This window comes from Ictalurus furcatus, chromosome 9 (assembly GCF_023375685.1).
Source record: "Ictalurus furcatus strain D&B chromosome 9, Billie_1.0, whole genome shotgun sequence".
NCBI lineage: Eukaryota > Metazoa > Chordata > Actinopteri > Siluriformes > Ictaluridae > Ictalurus > Ictalurus furcatus.
Window position 1 is genome coordinate 28173243 of NC_071263.1, and position 21284 is coordinate 28194526.

Sequence of the window (21284 nt, forward strand, 5' to 3'; positions counted from 1 at the left end):
AGTTTGAGGTTACTGAGGCTATGGTTTGGGTTTCTGAGTTTGAGGTTACTGAGGTTAGGGTTTGGGTTTTTGAGTTTGAGGTTACTGAGTTTAAGGTTTGGGTTTCTGAGTTTGAGGTTACTGAGGCTATGGTTTGGGTTTCTGAGTTTGAGGTTACTGAGGTTAGGGTTTGGGTTTCTGAGTTTGAGGTTACTGAGGTTAAGGTTTGGGTTTCTGAGTTTGAGGTTACTGAGGCTATGGTTTGGGTTTCTGAGTTTGAGGTTACTGAGGTTAGGGTTTGGGTTTCTGAGTTTGAGGTTACTGAGGTTAGGGTTTGGGTTTCTGAGTTTGAGTTTACTGAGGCTAGGGTTTGGGTTTCTGAGTTTGAGGTTACTGAGGTTATGTTTTGGGTTTCTGAGTTTGAGGTTACTGAGGTTTGTATTTGGGTTTCTGAGTTTGAGGTTACTGAGGTTTTATTTGGGTTTCTGTGTTTGAGGTTACTGAGGTTAAGGTTTGGGTTTCTGAGTTTGAGGTTACTGAGGGTAGGTTTTGGGTTTCTGAGTTTGAGGTTACTGAGGTTTGTATTTGGGTTTCTGTGTTTGAGGTTACTGAGGCTAAGGTTTGGGTTTCTGAGTTTGAGGTTACTGAGGTTTGTATTTGGGTTTCTGAGTTTGAGGTTACTGAGTTTAAGGTTTGGGTTTCTGAGTTTGAGGTACTGAGGTTTGGGTTTGGGTTTCTGAGTTTGAGGCTACTGAGGTTAGGGTTTGGGTTTCTGAGTTTGAGGTTACTGAGGCTATGGTTTGGGTTTCTGAGTTTGAGGTTACTGAGGTTAGGGTTTGGGTTTCTGAGTTTGAGGTTACTGAGGTTAGGGTTTGGGTTTCTGAGTTTGAGGTTACTGAGGTTAGGGTTTGGGTTTCTGAGTTTGAGGTTACTGAAGTTCGGGTTTGGATTTCTGAGTTTGTGTTTACTGTGGTTTTTTTTTTTTTTTAAACCACCATAGTTGTGTGTCTCTGATGGCACATGAACACAACAAAACCTTTGGGAAATTGTAAAGTAACCAGAACTACTTCTTCCTGCGTCACTCCAGTATCGAAAAGATGAATAAAACTCCATAAGAACAGCTTATTTTCATGTTAACAACTTAATTTCATGTCTGTCTCATTCTAACACTTTTATTGTCCCACTGTAATGCTTGTAGTTTTAAATTTGAACTACAGAGGTGCACATCTTCGATGTTTATCGATTGAGTTTAACAACTGCCTTTAGACTTCTATTATAAGTGAGTCAACAAGTTTTCTATTCGGTTGTCAGTACAAGACGCTTTGTTAAAATAATGCTCAGTGGTAATCACAGATATACGCTTCAGGCTCAGTTTATAAAGAAGACATCGACAATACATTGGAGAATTATTTTAATCAGGCTTCAGGACGCTTGTCTAGAATGTCTGTAAGTGTGTGTGTGTGTGTGTGTGTGTGTGTGTGTGTGTGTGTGACATAGTAAATAATATATGATGAATGTATGATGTATGCCTATATTCAAATCTAATCTATTCCTAAATGTAATGCATTTTTATTTACGTTTGTTTATATGTTTGTTTATTTATTTATTTTTTAAAAAAATTCTAATTAACATTTCCATAAACATCTCAAAAACACACACACACACACACACACACACACATATATATATATATATATATATATATATATATATATATTCTCCTTAAAGAAGTGCACCATATGGGGTATAAAAATAAACAACTCCTGCACCCTACATAGTGCACTTTATTTCCGAGTCCCAAAAACCCTGCGTAACCATGGAAATCCCTCTGGGGAGGGCTGGATCTTGTCTAAGCACCGCCCCTGTAGAGCGCTGATTGGTCAATGCACCATGTGACGGATGAACAGTAGGCGCGCGCGGCCAGCAGTTTGACCCAAACCGAGCGCCCGGGCGCACATCTCCCTCGCGCAAGTCGGTGAAAGTAACGGAAAAGGGAATAAACACTGGAAAGAAGCGCCTCGGAAATAAAGCACCACGCGCTCCAACTTCCATCTTCCTTTTTTTTTGTTTTGTTTTATTATTATTATTATTATTATTATTATTATTATTATTATTATTAGATCCAAAACACCACTTTCTTTAGAGTTTAATCACCAAATACAGCCGCGCGCGCGCACTTCTGAGCGCGATGTGAGGACCGGGGATCCCGTTACAGGTGACGCCGTTTCACGGAACTCGAAGGAAACATGTAAAACACCGCGGCTAGATCTGCGGGGTTGTTTTGTTTTGTTTTGTTTGTTTGTTTGTTTGTTTGTTTTTGGGGGTGGGGGTTCTCGCACCGAGTTGCATCCATGATTCCGCCAGCCAACATGACGCAGACCGACAGCGACGGGAACGGGAACGAGAAAGAGAAAGAGCCAGTGACGGAGCAGAGCGAGCCGCCTCAGTCTCCGACCTCCGCGAGCCAGCACGAGTCCAAGGTAACGGGAGCGCGTGCGCTTTTCCCACACCGTCACAGCTTACCGTCTCAGCGCGCGCCACAGTATCATCATTATACCGTAAATCCTATTTAACTCTCTCTCTCTCTCTCTCTCTCTCTCTCTCTCTCTGTGTGTCTTTATTTTCTCAAGCTTTTATTTTTATCTATCTATCTATCTATCTATCTATCTATATAACTATATATATCTATATAATTACTTCAGTAGATTCAGGTGATTACCTGGTACAGGTGTGCTGGATCTGGATGAGAATAAAAAAAAAATCCAGACTTACACCTGGTTCATCAGATGTGCTTCTGAGAATGACCCGAAACTCCCCAGGATGAAATTTTTGTATCCCACCCACTCGCTTGTTCTTCCGATGTCTGATATCGATTCATTTCCTGTAAGGACGTGTTTGTTTGACGTTTATGGAAGGAGTCTCCGGTGTCAGCCAGAGGTAAAGGTGTTCCAGGCAAAAGTGAAACGCAAAGAAACGATTAAAGCAGGTGATGTGAACTCGGATCAGAGAAGTGAAATCAGCGCACGTCACGCTCGGAACTTTGCGGCACGGTATGTTTTCCGACACGGGAAAGTCTTCAGGACAGAGGAGTTGCGGTTTCTTGCTAACATGACACGCTGCATTTTTAGGTCTTATTTACTTCAAGAGGGAGAAATTAGAGAGCACGGTGAGGGAAAGTGAATGAAATGAAAAACCCATGTGTTTCATGGACGTTCCACAACGCTGAATGTAGCTATAAATGGATAAAATGTACGGCAGTTTGTTCTTTAATAATTAAATTGCTGACACTCTATGTCAGGCTTTTATAGGAAAGTCATCCACGACGGCGTGGTGTGGTGAAGCGGACTCACTGACTGCGTTTACACAGACAGCGGTAATCTAATTACGGACCTTATTCTGAATAAGACGATATTCTGATTAAGGTGTTTACATGAGTGGCTTTTAGAATACTCCTTTCATGTTCCTGTTTTACGTGTTATAGAACATAGATCGATTAACGTCGCACGTCATTACGTCCCCACGCTACGCCGTCCGACGTTCCCTCCAGAATTTCACGAATCGACGTACAGTTGGTCTTTGTTATGGGACCGTATACAGTTTTGGGTGTTTTTATTTTTAATTTTACGAACACCTCAAGTGCGGTTCATTATTTTTCGTGCTGTACGTGCTAATAGACGACTGATTGAAGCCGTGGGCTATGTCCCGAACCGCGTACTTACCGTCTATATAGTAGCTGAGATACATGTATTTCTCCTACTATACACTGTAGCAGGTAAGTACGCGGTTTGGGACGCAGCCGTGCTCTCTTGTTTGCCGTCAAACGGTCGAGCGCTGCCGTGTGTGTACGTGTCCTGTCGCACAATGCGGTGAAAACTCCCACACGACGTTAATAGTGTGATGAAGGTGTGTACATGTCTGCAGCTAAAACAGGAATACTCCACACGTCTTAATCCCATTTGTGTTTACTTCGAGTAGGACTTTAATCGGATTAAGGTCATCGATAATCTCTGTTTACATGCTAGTTTCTTAATCAGAGTATCGTCTTAATCGGGTTCATATCGGATTATCGTCGTCCGTGTAAACGTACTGACTGTTACCACCCAAAGTTGATTATTTTATTGTAACAGCACATCCTGTAGTGTTTTATTCCTCTCATACCACAGTAGAAATGAGTTAGTTCAGGTTATCGTTTATGCTATAGCAGCTATAAACAGTCATTCCCTCACCAGCCTCTCTCTCTCTCTCTCTCTCTCTCTCTCTCTCTCTCTCTCTCTCACAAAATGAATGACCAAAAAAATCACAGCTCGTCCCCAACGTTCCCAAGAAACCATAAAGTGTAAACCTCGCCTTCCTGAAGACTTTTCCACGTTGGAAAACGTACTGACGTGCTGCTGTATGCAGCGCTGACGCTGGAGACTCCTTCCATAAATGGACATGAAATAAAAGTGCAGAAAACATCACCGTCACAAATAACAGCAAACGTTTTCATAATCTGTTTATTATTAACCTTAGGCCGTACGGAGCGTCTGCCGCACGAGCCCACGTGAACGAGCTGTTACTATAGAAACCGTAACGTTTTAGAACGAGCGCATTAACACGAACCTGTGATTTGAACTACAGCCGGAACTACAGTCGCGCTGCAGAAAATGCGTTAATTCACACCTTCGGATTTGAGAATTCAGCAGCGCTGTTGTACGTATAAAGATAGTTATTTATTACATTTTTTCCCCATAACAACAACTGCCTTGCTGTTTACTGGAATTATGGGATATCGTTTAGCCAAACTGAGGAACCTTGAAGAGCAGATATCACAGCTGCTTTTCACTTAAAAGTGCGTCGCTTGTACAGTCAGCAGCGTGGTGACGATATTATCTAGTTGACAAGGACAAGGCTGGCGGAGTTGATGCTTATTATTTGAATAATTGCACTTCCCATTTTTTTTCCCCCCAGAAAGGCTTTTCATATTGCGCGAAAGGATCCAGATTTATTTTTAGCTGGGCGTGACGTGATTCCTAATGTCTTTCATTTCATGATGCATAAATCGAGCAGACGAGTCAGATGGATCTGTGATGTGGTAGGCGAGCTGGTGGGATGCGCTTTGTCACCCGTATTGGCGTTTTTGGCTGTTTCACAGCTCTCCGCCAACTAACTGGGTCAGCTGTGGCCTTGAGTGCTACAATTAGCCAGAAAATATCGGACAGGTCAGCGGAATTAGACAGATACACTGCTGGGTTGCTGGTTTTTTTTTTTTTTTTTTTTCTTGTATGTGGCTATTCCAATTTGTAAAAGTGTAAAAGTGCTTAGTGTGTGTCAAATGTCCAACGTTATCACACTACTAGATTTTTAAAAAAAAAAATTAAAAAAAAGGGGGTTAGAACGACACTTTTGTGGATTATGTTCTCTAAGAAGGTCACTCCTTTAAACTTGCCCAAATTAAGGACTGATTGATTACAGCTGGAACAATGCTGCCTGCCGAGTCTAGAACAGTAACGATTCGTACAGGTTGTATATTATGATATAAATGTAGTTTTCATACAGTAATAGTAATATTATTATTTTACACTGCCGTTAAATCACATTTTTGTTATCAGTATGTATCGGTGATCTGCGGTGGGTTTTGGGTGGAACGTCACCATCACCATCAGTGAGTTTTATCAGATAAAGTCCATCCAGTCAGATCTTATCAGACATTTTTTCATCCGTCCAGTGTGCAACATACATAACATAGCATAACATCACTTACATTGTATAACACAACTTTACATACCATAACAACATATCATATACCATTATATAACATATCACATAACATTACATAACATCATGTAACATTATAGAACATAACATCACATACCATTATATAACATAACATCATGTAACATTATAGAACATAACATCACATACCGTTATATAACATAACATTACATAACATCATGTAACATTATATAACATTACATAACATCATGTAACATTATATAACATTACATAACATCATGTAACATTATATAACATAACATCACATACCATTATATAACATAACATCATGTAACATTATAGAACATAACATCACATACCATTATATAACATAACATCATGTAACATTATAGAACATAACATCACATACCGTTATATAACATAACATTACATAACATCATGTAACATTATAGAACATAACATCACATAACATTATATAACATATCACATAATATTACATAACATCATGTAACATTATATAACATAACATCACATACCATTATATAACATAACATTACATAACATTATATAACATAACATCATGTAACATTATATAACATAACATCACATAACATTATACAACATAACATCATGTAACATTATAGAACATAACATTATAGAATATAACATCACATAACATTATAGAACATAACATCACATAAGATTATAGAACATAACATCACATAACATTATACAACATAACATCATGTAACATTATATAACATAACATCACATACCATTGTATAGCATAACATCACATAACATTATATAACGTAACATCACATACCATTATAGAACATAACATCACATAACATTATATAACATAAGATCATGTAACATTATAGAACATAACATTACATAACATCACATCACATAACATTATGTAACACCATATAACATAACATCATGTAACATTATAGAACATAACATAACATCACATCACATAACATTATGTAACATTATATAACATAACATTATATAACATAACATCTCATAACATTACATTACATACCATAACAACATAATATCACATAACATTATATACAGTGGCAAGAAAACGTATGTGAAACTTTTGGAATTTCATGGTTTTCTGCATAAATTTGTCATAAAATGTGATCTGATCTTCATCTAAGTCAAGGGTATTGACAAATATAACGTGCCTAAAATAATGACACAAAAAAAATTCTTATCTTTCATGTCTTTATTGAGAACAACCAAAAAAACCTCATAGTGCTTGTGGAAAAAGTATGTGAACCCTTGAGTTAATGACCTCAGAAAAGCTAATTGGAGTCAGGTTTTAACACACCTGGAGTGCGCTAAAACCCAAAGATAGTCTAAAAACTAAAGATTCCTGAAAAACCTAAACAACTAGAGACCTTGAGAAGCTTAGAAAATTCCGAAAGTCTAAATAAACCCTGTGTAAGATCTAAAGTTTAAAAATATAAACGTATAAAACGCCCGAGCTCAGGTTACTGTCTCCATGGATTCTCACGTGTTCTCGTGTCCACGAGGTTCCACTTGACACGAAATAAAATTCTGCTGCGAGGCGTCTGTGGCGTCACTTCGTAGCGTTCCACACTTAATTCCCACGTTAAAGAAAAGTCATTGGGATGTCTCCCAGGCCCACCGTAGTACTCCATCCTTATTTGCGCAATTGAATCAACATCAGAGGGACGCTTTCTGGATCTCACGTGACTGTTAACCAGTGCAGTCTTACAGTAACATGCTCTAGCATCATTTATAAAGGAAATACAAGTTCAATTCTCAATTAATCTGTATTTGCGTTTCTCCTGTTGGTCCTCTTCAGAACGGTTCTTTTTTACGTTGTAGAACGAACGTTAAGGGGGGGGGGGGGGCCTTTATTGGCTAATGGATAGTCACAATGCAACGGCCGTACTCTAATACAATATTCACAACAACAACAACAACAACAACATGATTAATCTTCAGTGTGGAATGTATTATTCATAGGAAATGTAGAATTGACTCCAGTAAATAGCTTTAGTGTGAAATAATTTCATTAAGTCCTCAGCCCGGGGAATAGAGTGGCTCTGTCTGAGCTTCGCCAATACAGCTGTCGCTTTCACAGACCGACGCCGGTGCCATCTGTGGAGATGCGTTACTGCAAATTGCTGACACCAATAAAGGAAATTTGCGTGTCTGCGTCATGATTTAGCCCAGTTAGAGACATTCCCAGGTCAACAAGGGCGTTAAGTAAAGAATAAAACACTTGGGGATGTGGAGTTGCTGTGGAATGTCTGCAAAACAAGCTAGTTCCAAGCTAGTTTCCACTTGTGTTATAGCAGCTATAAACGGTTGTTCCATCCCCAGCCTCGCTTTTTAAGATCAAAATAAATAAATAAATAAATAAACAGAACGTGGCTAGTCATGCTAGCGTAAAACCACAAAGCGTAAACTCCTGTGTCCTGAAGATTTCGGAAAGTTACAGCCTTACGTTCGGAGACTCCTTCAGTAAATGTCGAAACATCGCCGTATGAACAATTGGACGCGCGGAGAATTAAGCGACACTTTCCGACCAATCAGAATCGAGAATTCGACAGCGGTGTGGCGATAAATAAAGATTGTTTTTTTTTTTTTTTTGAAGATAAACGTTTATTTTGAAATTGATGCATGCAACACGTTCCAAAAACGTTGGGACAGGGGCGATTTAGGACTAATAGCGATGTGAAGTTGAAATAAGAAGGTGATGTGAAACAGGTGAGGCGATCGTCTAATCATAGTATATATCATAGGAGCCTCCAAAAAAGGCCTAGTCCTTCAAGAGCAAGGACGGGTCGAGGCTCGGCAATCTGCCAACAGATGCGTCAGTGAATAATCCAACACTTTGAGAAGAACATTCCCCAAAGACAAATCGGGAGGATTTTGGGCTTTTCGCCGTCTACAGTGCTCAATATAATTAAAACATTCAAGGAATCCGGTCAAATCTCGGTGTATGAAGGGCGAGGCCGAAAACCACTTCTGAATACGCGTGATCTCCGATCCCTCAGACGTCACTGTCTTAAAAACCGTCATGAGTCTGTAATGGAGGTCCTGACATGGGCTCGGGAATACTTTGGTAAACCTTTGTCGGTCGACACCATTCGCCGCTGCATCCACAGATGCAAGTTAAGGCTTTACTACACAAAGCAGAAGCCGTACATCAACACTGTCCAGAAGCTCCGCCCACTTCTCTTATCTGAGATGGACAATAGCACAGTGGAATCGTGTTTTGTGGTCCGACGAGTCGACATTTCAAATAGTTTTTGGACAAAACAGCCGTCGTGTTCTCCGGACCAAAGAGGAAAAGGACCATCCAAGCTGTTATCAGCGTCAGGTCCAAAAGCCAGTGTCTATCATGGTATGGGGGCGTGTCAGTGCACACGGTATGGGTAACGTGTACATCTCTGAGCGCAGCGTTAATGCAGAAAGACGTGTACACATTTTGGAGCAACGTACGCTACCATCCAGAGCAGGACAACGCCAAACCACATTCTGCCCGGATTACAAGCGCATGGTTGCGTAAGCAGAGGGTACGGGTGCGAGAATGGCCGGCCTGTAGTCCTGCAACCAAAATAAGACAACGCAGGCACGGTACAGTTGCGCAGATGAAAAAATGCACAATGGACGAATGGGTGGAAATTCCGCCTGCTAAACATAACCAACTGGTGTCTTCACTCAGCGCCCAAACTCTTAATAAGTGTTAGTAAAAGAAAAGCTGATGTTACACAGCGATAAACAGTCGATTCTCCCAGCTCTTTTTGGAGTGTCTTCCAGTCATCAGATTTGAAATGAGTGTATATTTTCAAAAATAAATTCACTCCACCAACTGAAACATCAAATAACGTCTTAACAATGTGTGCTCAGTGTAGTACGGCGTGAACGGAATTTTCACAGGACTCTTTTGTTTTGTTTTTTGTTTTGTTTTGGGTTTTTTTTCCCATACCGTCCCAACCTTTTTTCGGAATCGGGGTCGTATATGAAAGTACACTTCCTTCAGTGCGTTCTACCTCGAAGCTCACAGGTTCTGTTCTAAATGAATGAAGGCCCAGTGTTAAAAATGCAGCACTGTTTTTCTAATCTGACCCGGAATCTGACTCTGAAACAGAAGTCCTGCACTCGATTACACGGCTACATTAAATGACACTACGTTACGCATGATACTTATTATTAGACCACCCCGGACATCCAGCGTCTGCAGGTCCTTATAAAGCTTTCCGATGAAAGATCTTCATCTTTATCTTATCTCTCTGCAGCGAGCAAAAGTTCCTCCTGCATGTTTCCCGGCAGAGAGCCGTAACGAGAGCCCTGTGGCACGTGCGTCCTCCGTCCCACGCGGATGATGCCACTGTTTGGTTTAAAGCTCATTTTCCATAAACAATGAACAGCCGTGTGGGGAAATAACTCATCGCTTGTTTTCGCCCTAACTCAATTTGCGCCTGGCGTCAGCACGGAAATACCTGCGCCGCGTCCGTTCGTTCTTTCATTCGTTCACGTCTTTCCCAGAGACATAATCGTTTGGACGGAGAGAGAGAGAGAGAGAGAGAGAATTTTCATTCAGCTAATACGTACAACTCATCGTAGTGTCCCAGAAGTCTCCGTACATAGGGGAAATGAACACCTTTTGAGCAAAAATGTCTTCCAACATCTTTCATACTTAGGTTATATCGTGAAGGCGTGTGAAAAAATAAGTACACCCCACGGACGTGCACGTTTGGACGAGCAGACACCTTTGAAACAGCGCCTGTTAACGAAGTCGATATCCTTGAACAGAAGTGAGCATTTTCGATCATTTATTCGACAGAAATATCAACAGATGTGATATTCTAGTGTGGGGAAAAAGTAAGTACACCCTTGGCTTCGGAAGCTAGTACTGCCCCCTCCAGCAGGAATCCCTTCTTGTAGGCGTCCTGCGCGATCGTTCGCCAATTTTCGACCACTCTTCCGTGCGTATAAAATATCCGTACGTTTTCGCGAGATGTCCGAGGGTCCTCTAGCACGTATCGTACTGCCGCCGTTTCAAATCCCCGTACAACGTTCCAATGCGGTTCAAATCCGGGATCTAATTCAGACGTTTGAATGCTAACCCCGCCCCTCCGACCCTTTCAGACTTTAGCATTCCTCCTGCGAGATGAGTCGAGTGAACAGTGTGAGGGCACGCCGGGAAAATAACAAACCGTGTAGCGTGACGTGTGGACGCCGTCTAACGTTTTAAGCTTTAGAATTTGACACGATACCCCACGCTTTCTCAAATGTACAACGATATACAGATAGACCCCGTGAGTCTAAAATAATTCCATTATTGTTCAGTGACGTAACTTAAAAGCAGGGTGTTTGTTTTAAAGCAGTGGAAACAATAACGCACAGCCACCACGGAGTGTATTTAGTGCGTGCGTGTGATTCTGTAGTTAGACGTGTGTGCTAGGAGTGTATGTGTGTTGCCGAGTGCTACTTTTCAGTCACGAAACACACACTTTTCAACACGCACTCGCTCATAACGTATCTCTCATTCTGGGACTGTTTTATGACGCCACAGACTGATTGGGTTGTAAAAGTTACTGTGTGTGTGTGTGTGTGTGTGTGTGTGTGTGTGTGTGTCTTGGGGGGACTTACAGTCCACATTATGGGAGATACCGATTGATCCATCAGTCATATTCAGATTCTAATAGTCATCACACATGGCCTTGAATAAATTCTTGATCGAATGCCGTGCTCCGATTGGACGAGACGAGCGAGTCTGGGGGGTCTGCGAAGCGTGTTAAAGAGCTATATTATATTCCGCGGTGCAGCTGATGTACTTTATTGTGTTTGGAATAAAAATATATTAATAATATCAGTAATGCAATGGATGCGATATCTTGTGTAATAAAGCTTCGCGTATCCTTTCTACTTTAAGTAGGAAGCATTCTGCATTTAAAACTGGGGCTTTGGCAGAGAACCTGTGTGTGTGTGTGTGTGTGTGTGTGTGTGTGTGTGTGTGTGTGTGTGTGTGTGTGCTGTCCAGATTATAACACCTCTCCTCGAGCACATGCTAAAAGCAGCTGACGAGATGAAATCGGGTTAAACACACTGGTAATCTGGAGTACAGCAGCAAGTCTGATACATCCGATCCTCATGCATCTGAATCTTTTGGTTTATAAAAAAAAAAACACACAAAAAAAGTCCGAATCACTTTGATTAATCTGAATCGGACTTGATCTCAATCGGACTCTTAGATCGGTCGTGCATTGCACCGATAAACGGGAATCGCGCCGATCGATCCGAACCACGTTAACATGTCTGAGTCATGTTGTTGAATCCGAATCACACCACTGACGAATCTGAGTAAGTGTGTTTAACCTGGATCTGGCCAGTCAGTCAGAATCGGACGCTTAGATCGATTCTGCGTTGCACTGATAAATCTGAATCGCACTGACCAGAGAATGGTGAATCTTGTTGATGCATGTGAATCGTGTTTTTTGAATCCGAATTGTCTTGATGAATCGGAATCACACGGATAAATTGGAATCCAACTGATACATACACAGACGAACGCACCCACAATGGGCGCGTGAGCATCAGAACTGGACCGTGGAGCAATGGAAGTAGGTGGCCTGGTTTGATGGATCACGTTTTCTTTTACATCGTGTGGACGGCCGGGTGCCTGGCTAAGAGCTGGCACCAGGGTGCACTATGGGAGGAAGGCGAGCCGGTGGAGGGAGTGTGATGCTCTGGGCGATGTTCTACTGGGAAACCTTCATGTAGATGTTACACGTACCACCTTCCTATACATTGTTGCAGAGCAAGTACACCCCTTCATGGCAGCGGTATTCCCTCATGTCAGTGGTCTCTTTCAGCAGGATAATGCACCATGACACACTGCAAAAATTGTTCAGGAACGGTTTGAGGAACACGAAAAAGGGTTTAAGGTGTTGACCCGGCCTCCAGATTCTCAATCCGATCGAGCGTCTGTGTTATGTTCTGAACAAGCGAGTCGGATCCATGGAGGCTTCACCTCACAACTTACCGAACTTAAAGGATCTGCTGCTAACATCTTGGCTCCAGATACCACAGCACACCTTCTGAGGACTTGTGGAGTCCATGCCTCGACTGGTTTTGACTGAACAAGTTAGACCTACGCAGTATTAGGCAGGTGGTTTTAATGTTATGGCTGATCAGTGCATAGAAATAGCAGAAAAAAATGAACCCAAAAACCTGTTAATTACTCAGTGAAGGTGCGAGCGAATCATTATGAGTACATCGTACATTGTTTCGGTGCATTGTGGGATTAATCGAGTGCGCGAATGAGTTTTTGGACACCTCTCAGAAGTAGTGCACTATATAGGGAACAGGGGATAATGTCTGACACATCGGCTGAGACATCTGAATCAGACTAATCCATCTGCGTGCACCCACTTTCATTTTAATTTTCATCCCTAATTTTCTGATTCCTAATCTTCCCTTAATCGGCACAGCTTAATGGCATAGGGGAGATCTTTTTTAGACTAACGAGGACGGATTCTGCTGGGCTTTGTCGGCTAATTTGGACGAGTGATTGATGTCCTGGGTAATGTGCAGCTCATAAAGAGGTTGCGTATCAGGAGAGACAGATGATAACCTGCCTCCTCTCGCCAGCTCTCGCTGTCCTGTTCCCGCTCTGGGCTTCATTAATAACTCCAGAGCAAATGAGACCTATGTTGGTCCTTCATTAGGAGTTCTGGATGGGAACCGTACAGAGATTTGGAGCCTTGATTTCAGCAGGATGAATCTGTTATCTGTGTGAAGTGGGCTGCTCAATAAATCTGTTCTTGGAACAGCAGCAGGTGAGCAACATGTACGCACATCTGGTGTCCAGAACAGCCCGGTATTTTGTTTTTCAGCACGTTGCCTCAATCAGTCGGCTTCGCGAGTCGGATGTCTTTTAGGATTGATGCTCTTATCTCATTTCTTAGCCCCAGTTTCACAAAAACATCATTGTTTTGAAGGTTTAAATTCGAATCCGATAAGAAAACGCACAGATCAGTTCACAAAATGCACAGAGAAGAAATTGAATAATAAATACAGATGCAAGCAGCGATTAACGGGGTCCAGGCACTCTTTGCATATAGCACCCCCCAGTGTCCAGTTCTTTCCAAGTTACTAAGTACATTTACATTGATGGCATTTGACATCCAGAGCGACTTGCATTTTATCTCATTTTATATACAACTGAGCAGTTGAGGGTTAAGGGCCTTGCTCAAGGGCCCAACAGTGGCAGGTTGGTAGTGCTGGGAATGGAGCTCATGACCTTCTGATCAGGAGTCCACTGTCTTAACCACCGAGCTATCACCATCCATTTAAGAGACCATAGATAAGCATAATGATCAAGCTTTGTGACAATGATAATTGTGAGACGTGAATGCTGAAACCTGATTGGCTGAAGGCAGCCATGTTTCTGAAGTAATCCATTGTTGATTAAAAACCCACACCCGAGCCATTGTTGATATCCTCAGAACCCTGTACTAAACATGTCTTTCAAGTGGTTTGAATCCATACGAGTCAAGAATTAAAGCCATTTGAGTAAACCAGTTCTGTGTCACTTGGATTGATTGACAGGTGGCGGCCATATTGTTAGCAAATCATGTTTTTGATCCTAATCGAGTCTCATGTTCTCATGAGTAGTTTGACACCGTTTTTGTGAACATGTAGGACAAAAACTGTAGGACTAGTTCGCAAGAACCACTAAATCTTACTCAAGGTGTTTTTGTTTGGGACACGCGTACAAGGGAAACTTATCATATGGCTTTCACTCTCGTTTCTCTTTCAGCTGCAGAAGCTGAAGCGCTCGCTTTCCTTCAGGACCAAGAGCCTCCGCAGCAAAAGCGCCGACAACTTCTTCCAGCATCCGAGTCCCGAGGTTAGCAACAGCAACAGCACAGGACAGCTAAGTACCATCGGGGTGTCTGTCTTGCCCGAGTCCTGTTATATCCCACCCCTGACTCCGCCTCCCATAATGCCGTCTGGACTCCCCCTGACCATCTGCTCGCCGTCGCGTGCGCCGCGTCCACCCGACCCCACGGCACACACCTTCCTGGAGCACACGTTCAAGAAGCCGCACTTCTGCGACCTCTGCAACCATATGATTGTAGGTAAGACCATGTGGTTCGTATGCTAATGAGACTTATAACATTTTGGAATAAAAAACGCCCTTAGAATGATCTGTTAACGCTAAGCTACAGTGTGATCACACGTGCACTGGATGTACTAATCAAAGCTAGGTGGGGTTTATCTAATTAACGGAAACTAGCCGTCAACCAGTGTTATAATATGAATCATCCTGATTTTACCGTATGACAAGTGTGTTTCAAATGTGTAGCGACAATATGTGTAGCGACAATTCTTATAATCGTAGCTAGCTAGTTTGCTAGTAAACTCACCTACTAGCTTAAATGATACAATATAACAGTTATCCTTATCTTAGCACCCTTGCTAGCAAGCCTGGCTAGCTACGTAACTAAGGAATAAAACGTTTGGATGCCTGCTGTAAATAGGACAATAATACACACTTCTGACCAATCAGATTCAAGCATTCAACAGCTGTGTGTTATAACACCATGTGTGCTAATCCTTGAGAGGCAGTATTAATGTTACTTTGCGGTTCTTACACGGTTCTTTCATTAAAAGCTTGGTCCTGATGAGACCGATTGCATGATCTATATGATATGATCGGTTTCACACGATATGCCGAATATGGTAGCTATGATGTCGATAGTTGCAAATTTATAGCGAGTAAAAGTTTAAAAAGGGTGCTTTGAGGTTGATTTTGATCAGAAGAAGTAAATTGGTCCGTTCAAATCAAAAATTAGACTAATACATGGATGGATTTTCTGTTTGTTTGTTTTTTTTTTTCAAAACTAAACTGCAGTTTTAAAACAGTTTTCTAAGATAGCTAACACACCATGCAATACAACGTGTAAATGAGCAAATTGTAGCTAGCTACATAAAACTGTAGCTAACATTGACTAATTATACTTAACTAAACATTAATGATACCCTGAATCAGACTCTCAGAACCCACTCCAAACACTAGCATCCTAGCCGACTTTGCTAACATCATCTGACAACAAGTGGGATGTTCTGGTTGATGCTAGTTTGCTAGATATAAGTAAATGTTAGCTAATTTGTCTGTTGTGGGATTAACACTCACTACTAGCTGATGTGTCTGTCGTTAATTCATTCACTCTCTTGGCTAACTTTTCAATTAGCGATCTATCTGATATTAACAAATAGATAATTTGTCATTAAGTAGATATCTAACATCAACCACATAGCCAACTTGTCTACTGTTATTTAGCTATCTAACATTAAAACCTAGCTAACGTACCTATTGTTAACTAGTAAATTTAACGATCATTAACCACTAGCTAACTTGTCCATTGTTAATTAGCTAACTAACTAACGTTACCATCAGCAGACCCGTCTGTTGCTAAAAAGCTATCTAAATAACGGTAACTCCTAGCTACCTTGTCTATTTTTAATTAGCTATTTAACAAACATTAAATGCTAGCTAGCTTGTCTATTTTTAATTAGCTATTTAACAAACATTAAATGCTAGCTAGCTTGTCTATTTTTAATTAGCTATTTAACAAACATTAAATGCTAGCTAGCTTGTCTATTTTTAATTAGCTATTTAACAAACATTAAATGCTAGCTAGCTTGTCTGTTGATAATTAGCTATATAGCAAACGTTAAATGCTAGCTAACTTGTCTGTTGTTAATTAGCTATCTAAAAAATATCACCCACTAGCTAATTTATGTATTGCTACCTAACTTACTTAGCTAAGTAACATCAATCACTAGTTAAATTGTGTATTGGTAATTCGCTATCTAGCTAACATTAATCTATACCTCACTTAGCTTTTCATAGTTAGCAATCCAACATCAACTGCTAGCTAACCCGCGTAATGACAATTAGCTATCGAAATAACACTAACCCCTAGTTAACGTGCCTGTTGGTTATTAGATATCTAACATTAAGTGTTAGCTAACTTATCTATTGTTAAATATTTATCGAAGTAAATGTTAACTGTTACCTAGCTGATCAACTATAGATTAGCTAGCTAACTAACGGTAACTGCTAGCTTTCAGTAGCTAGCCAGATAACTAGCAATAAACCAAATGCAGACTTGTCTGTAAGAGCTAGTTTACTGATTATTGTCTAGAGTGTAAATGTATTACAGAATGCATTTCATGAAAGATATGTAATGTATATAGTCAACTGATTTTTTTTTCTTTCTGATAAAAGCTGGTGTTGAGAGAAACATCGCTAATCACTGAATTGTTTTGTTGACTGCTTTATAAGTGGGGAAAATGTGACATTTCGTACACACAGTACCACAGCATGTGTTCTCTTTCTGTGGTAAACCCTCAGGTGATCTGTACAGTCTGGGTCTGTCTCTATAACGTCATCCTTTCTGGAAACTTCTGTAAAGAGGGTCAGTCGGTCTCCGCCGCGCTGCGTGTCCGATATAGCAGGCGGTCGTCGGCGATCACTGTGGAAACGTTCTACTTTTACACCCAGTGTGCTTGGAGCCTGGCCAGTTAAGACCACAGGGGACATTACATAAAAGCGCCGCCCTACTGACAGAAACAAAACAGGGTTGTAAAGAGCTCCAGAAGAATGGATGTTTTTTGAGGTTTTGAGATCACAGTCTAGCACATTCCAAACACACACATAACCGCAACAGATTCACAGTGCTTCATTTTCAGTGATCCAAAATGGTCGGAATATATTTATATATATTAGAGATGCACCGATGTATCGGCCAATAATCGGTATCGGTAAAGGCAATTTTTCATCATTGCCGATTGTATCCTGTCAAAGAGGGCGGGGAGAACGCGTCGGATTCGTGCTGTGTGTAAAGAAGATGTCTCTTGTGTGGAATGACGACAAAACTGCAGTTTGTAATCTCTGTAATCTCTGCACTGGTAAAAAAAATTTACACCGGAAGTGAGCAGCAGTGAAGCGGGAGTTTCGGCGTCGAGTCTAATTTATCATTTTTTTTCCTGAAATTAAAGCGCCAGTACACCGTTGAAAGATTTAAATGAAGATGAGTTGACCAAAAAGTATATATCGCACAGGAAAATATATTTATAGAGTAGGTATATTTCATATCCAGTGCATGTTAATATATAAAAAAGTTGATATTATATATGACCAGCTTGATGTTAGTGATGAAGTAGAAATGCTCGTGTTTGTGGAGAGTGAATGTGAGACTAACAGGAGGGTTTACAGAAATCAGTCGATGTTAATATGAATGAATAACATTCAGTAAATTAATAATCTTACGTTAATCTTCAGAATTGAGTTCATGTGAGTTCATTGAGTTCATGTGAGTTCATTGAGTTCATGTGTTCATGTTAATGAGAGTGATGTGCGTTGTGTTTATGAGACCAGTTACTGTCAAACAACTTGCTGAAATGGAGAGAATAAAGCTTTTATTTGCAGTTCTTTCAGAACGGTGGAATTCATTATTATTCATTTAAAAGAAGTGGTAAAAGTATCGGTATCGGTTATCGGTATCGGCTGAGAAATGTAGTATCGGTGCATCTCTTTATATATAGAAATACACAAAGAGCACATTATATGGTGTGTAACTGTGTGATTCTAGAACAGGTCATGGTGAAATGTGCGTGGGAACGTTTCAAGCCTCGTCTATTCAACTTCAAGGATTTAAAAAAAAAAAAAAAACGGTTTCCTCCATCACGTGTCCCACTGGAGAACTACATGCAGGTGATCAGTTTGGCAAATGTTTCCCTGTGAGCACCTACCCAGCTTAGCTAATGTTACCTAACAAGAAGCTGTTTCAATTACGGCCATCTTACTAGCCGTCATCGCTAGCCGTCACACTGCTAGTTAATTATCTATCGCTAACTAGCAGTCTGACTAACACTGACCGCTAGCCATCTGCGTCACCGATCAATCTGAACAGGTAGTGAAGGTTTTTATTTCACCAGCGTGTGAGTCTGCTCTTCCTCAGGTGGAATGTGAGAGGCTTCGAGGAACAACGATTAAAATCGAGGGACTGCGCGTCATATTATTACACCGCCGTTTAAGAACGCACAAGCAAACCACGACGGGGCATGGCTGTTCTGGGAAAATAATAAACAACGCTGATGTTTAGAAAGTAAGTTAAACTAAAAGACAGTGTTTGGTATCCATACAGATCGATATATTCGATTAGATACTCCGAATTTAGTCCGTAAGTAAGGAATAAAACACGGAGTTACTGTTACCTACGGAGGACCGCAAGTGTCTCGGAAATGTTAATCCGTCAGTAAAGGGTTCAGATTAAAATAGTGGAATTTCCAGATGTATTCGTAAATGCCGTTTAAAAAGAGAAATAAATAACTGGATTCACAAGCATCACAGCACGTCCCGAAGCCTGTTTTATCCCTCTGATACGACGGCAAGTTTTTCATTTATTAAAGAGCGACGTCGTCCTTTTTTATCCGCTTACAGTCACGTTTATTGTTGCGGAACATTATTAACGTAACTTTAGAGTTATTACTAACGTTATATAAATCAGCTATAACGAGTTGTGTCATCCCCAGCACCTCTTTTATCACGCGCGTGAAGTTCGTAGTTTGTAGGCGGATGTCTGAATAGCGACGTCCACCGTCTCGGTATCAAATCCCCTCTGCGTTCTGGACACCTCGCTCTACTCTGAATACTCCGAATGCCGACGAGAGCACTAGGAAGAAGTGGATTTTAGACGCCGAGAGTGTTAGATCATACACCGTGACTAACAAGCAGGTATTGAGGGACTTGTGCATATTGTAATGATGTTTGATTTTCAATAACGATGCCCAGAACAATTACACACATCGCTGCCAGATTCATTAGCACGTAGAAATGTTTATTATTCACTTTTCAGCGTGACTCACAGTCGGGCCTTATCGGCGATAGTTATTCCTCGAGGTTCAGCTGTGAAGTAAAGACACGGGCACGCTCTCGCTATAACGTGTGAATAACATACAGTATGTGATGTTGCCTTTAATGGGAAACCGGCAGAGGTACAACTCTGTCACGTTTTTATGAATGAGTCTACAGGTGGAGTCTGGGATGCAGTTATAGGAGTGGGTTTTTGTTTTTTCTTTGAGAATCATAGCAAAATATGATCAAATGGCATATCGAATGAGTAAAGGATCTGGGAAAAAAAATGTGTGTGTACAGGCATGTGATGGACAAACCTGTCGCTTAAACCGACTTTAATAATGTTATTTTTGAATATATCGTGATATGAGACATCCGACAGTATGTTTTTTTTCTTTATTGTGTACAGTATCTCACAAAAGTGAGTACACCCCTGACGTTTTTGTAAATATTCGATGATATCTTTTCATGTGGCAACACTGAAGAAATGACAACTTTGCTACAACGTAAAGTAGTGAGTGTACAGCTTGTGTAACGGTGGACATTTGCCGTGCCCTCAAAATAACTCAACACGCAGCCGTTAACGTCTAAACCGCTGGCGACCAAAATTAGGGAAAACAGATCTCACTGTCGAAAGGAATAGATCAGGAGAGGGGTGTAAAAGGTATTTACAAAACATTGGATGTAGCATGGAACGCCGTGAAGCCACAGTGACATCATCAAGATGAGGACGTCGCTCGGAAATTTACAAAAGGACAACGATCTCTCGTATTCTTCACACGTCTGGGCTGTGGGGTAGCGCGGCTAGATGGAAGCCCTTTCTCAGAAAAAAAAAGAGCATCCAAGCCCAAGTAAATCACCCCAAACCATGTGGCATGGTGTATGTTCGGTGCAAAAAAGAGAAGCACATCACCAAAAGATGACCGTCCACACGGTGAAGCACGGTGGTGGCAGCATCATGTGTTAGAGTTGCTTTTCTTCAACCAGAACTGGGGCTTTTATCAAGGTGGAAGGACTCATGAATAGCTACAAATATCAGTCGATTTTAGTGCAAAACCTTCAGGTTTAAACGTTATTATCTCAGATTATTAATTTGCCCACTCGTTAGAGGCGTCGAGGGCTTGAGATCATGTGTCCGAGCTAATAAAGAAAGAAGAGCTGGTGGCAGGACAGTGCCGATTCGGTGTAGTCATAGAGCTGCGTGTCATCCGCATAACGACGAGGCCAGGCGGTGGATAATACGGCCAAAGGGAAGCATGTAGGTTATGAACTGGATCGAGTACTGGGTCGAGTACAGAGCCCTGAGGGGCACCTTGAGTAACAGAAGCTGAAGGGGATTCGTGTTTGTTGGTTTGATGGTAATGAAATGTCTTTTAGTCAGATAAGAGGCAACCCATGCAGAAAGTATGTCATGTGTGACGGAATCAAATGCAGCATGAGAATACTAAGAGAGAGAGAGAGAGAGAGAGAGAAAGAGTGTGTGTGTGTGTAAGCAGGGTAATGCCCGATGGATGAGCAAATGAGACCGCTTGTTAATGAGCTCAGGATGTTAATAAGGACGGACGCAGGATCAGTGCAGATGTCCACCTGTGAGCCAGAGAGAGAGAGAGAGACATACAGAGATAGATACATTTAGTACCACCCTTCAGACGCTAAATAA

The 21284-nt window shown here is 41.2% G+C and overlaps 1 protein-coding gene across 3 annotated transcripts in view; it reads left to right on the plus strand.

Moving 5' to 3' along the window:
• Positions 1-1929: 1929 nt before the first annotated feature.
• Positions 1930-21284, plus strand: part of stac (SH3 and cysteine rich domain) — a 66576-nt gene continuing 47221 nt past the window's right edge. For all 3 annotated transcript variants that reach the window (XM_053632445.1, XM_053632446.1, XM_053632443.1), the window contains exons 1-2: positions 1930-2459; positions 14516-14837. In XM_053632445.1, the coding sequence (XP_053488420.1) occupies positions 2331-2459; positions 14516-14837 (451 nt within the window). In that variant the 5' untranslated portion in view covers positions 1930-2330. The remainder of the gene's footprint in view (positions 2460-14515; positions 14838-21284) is intronic.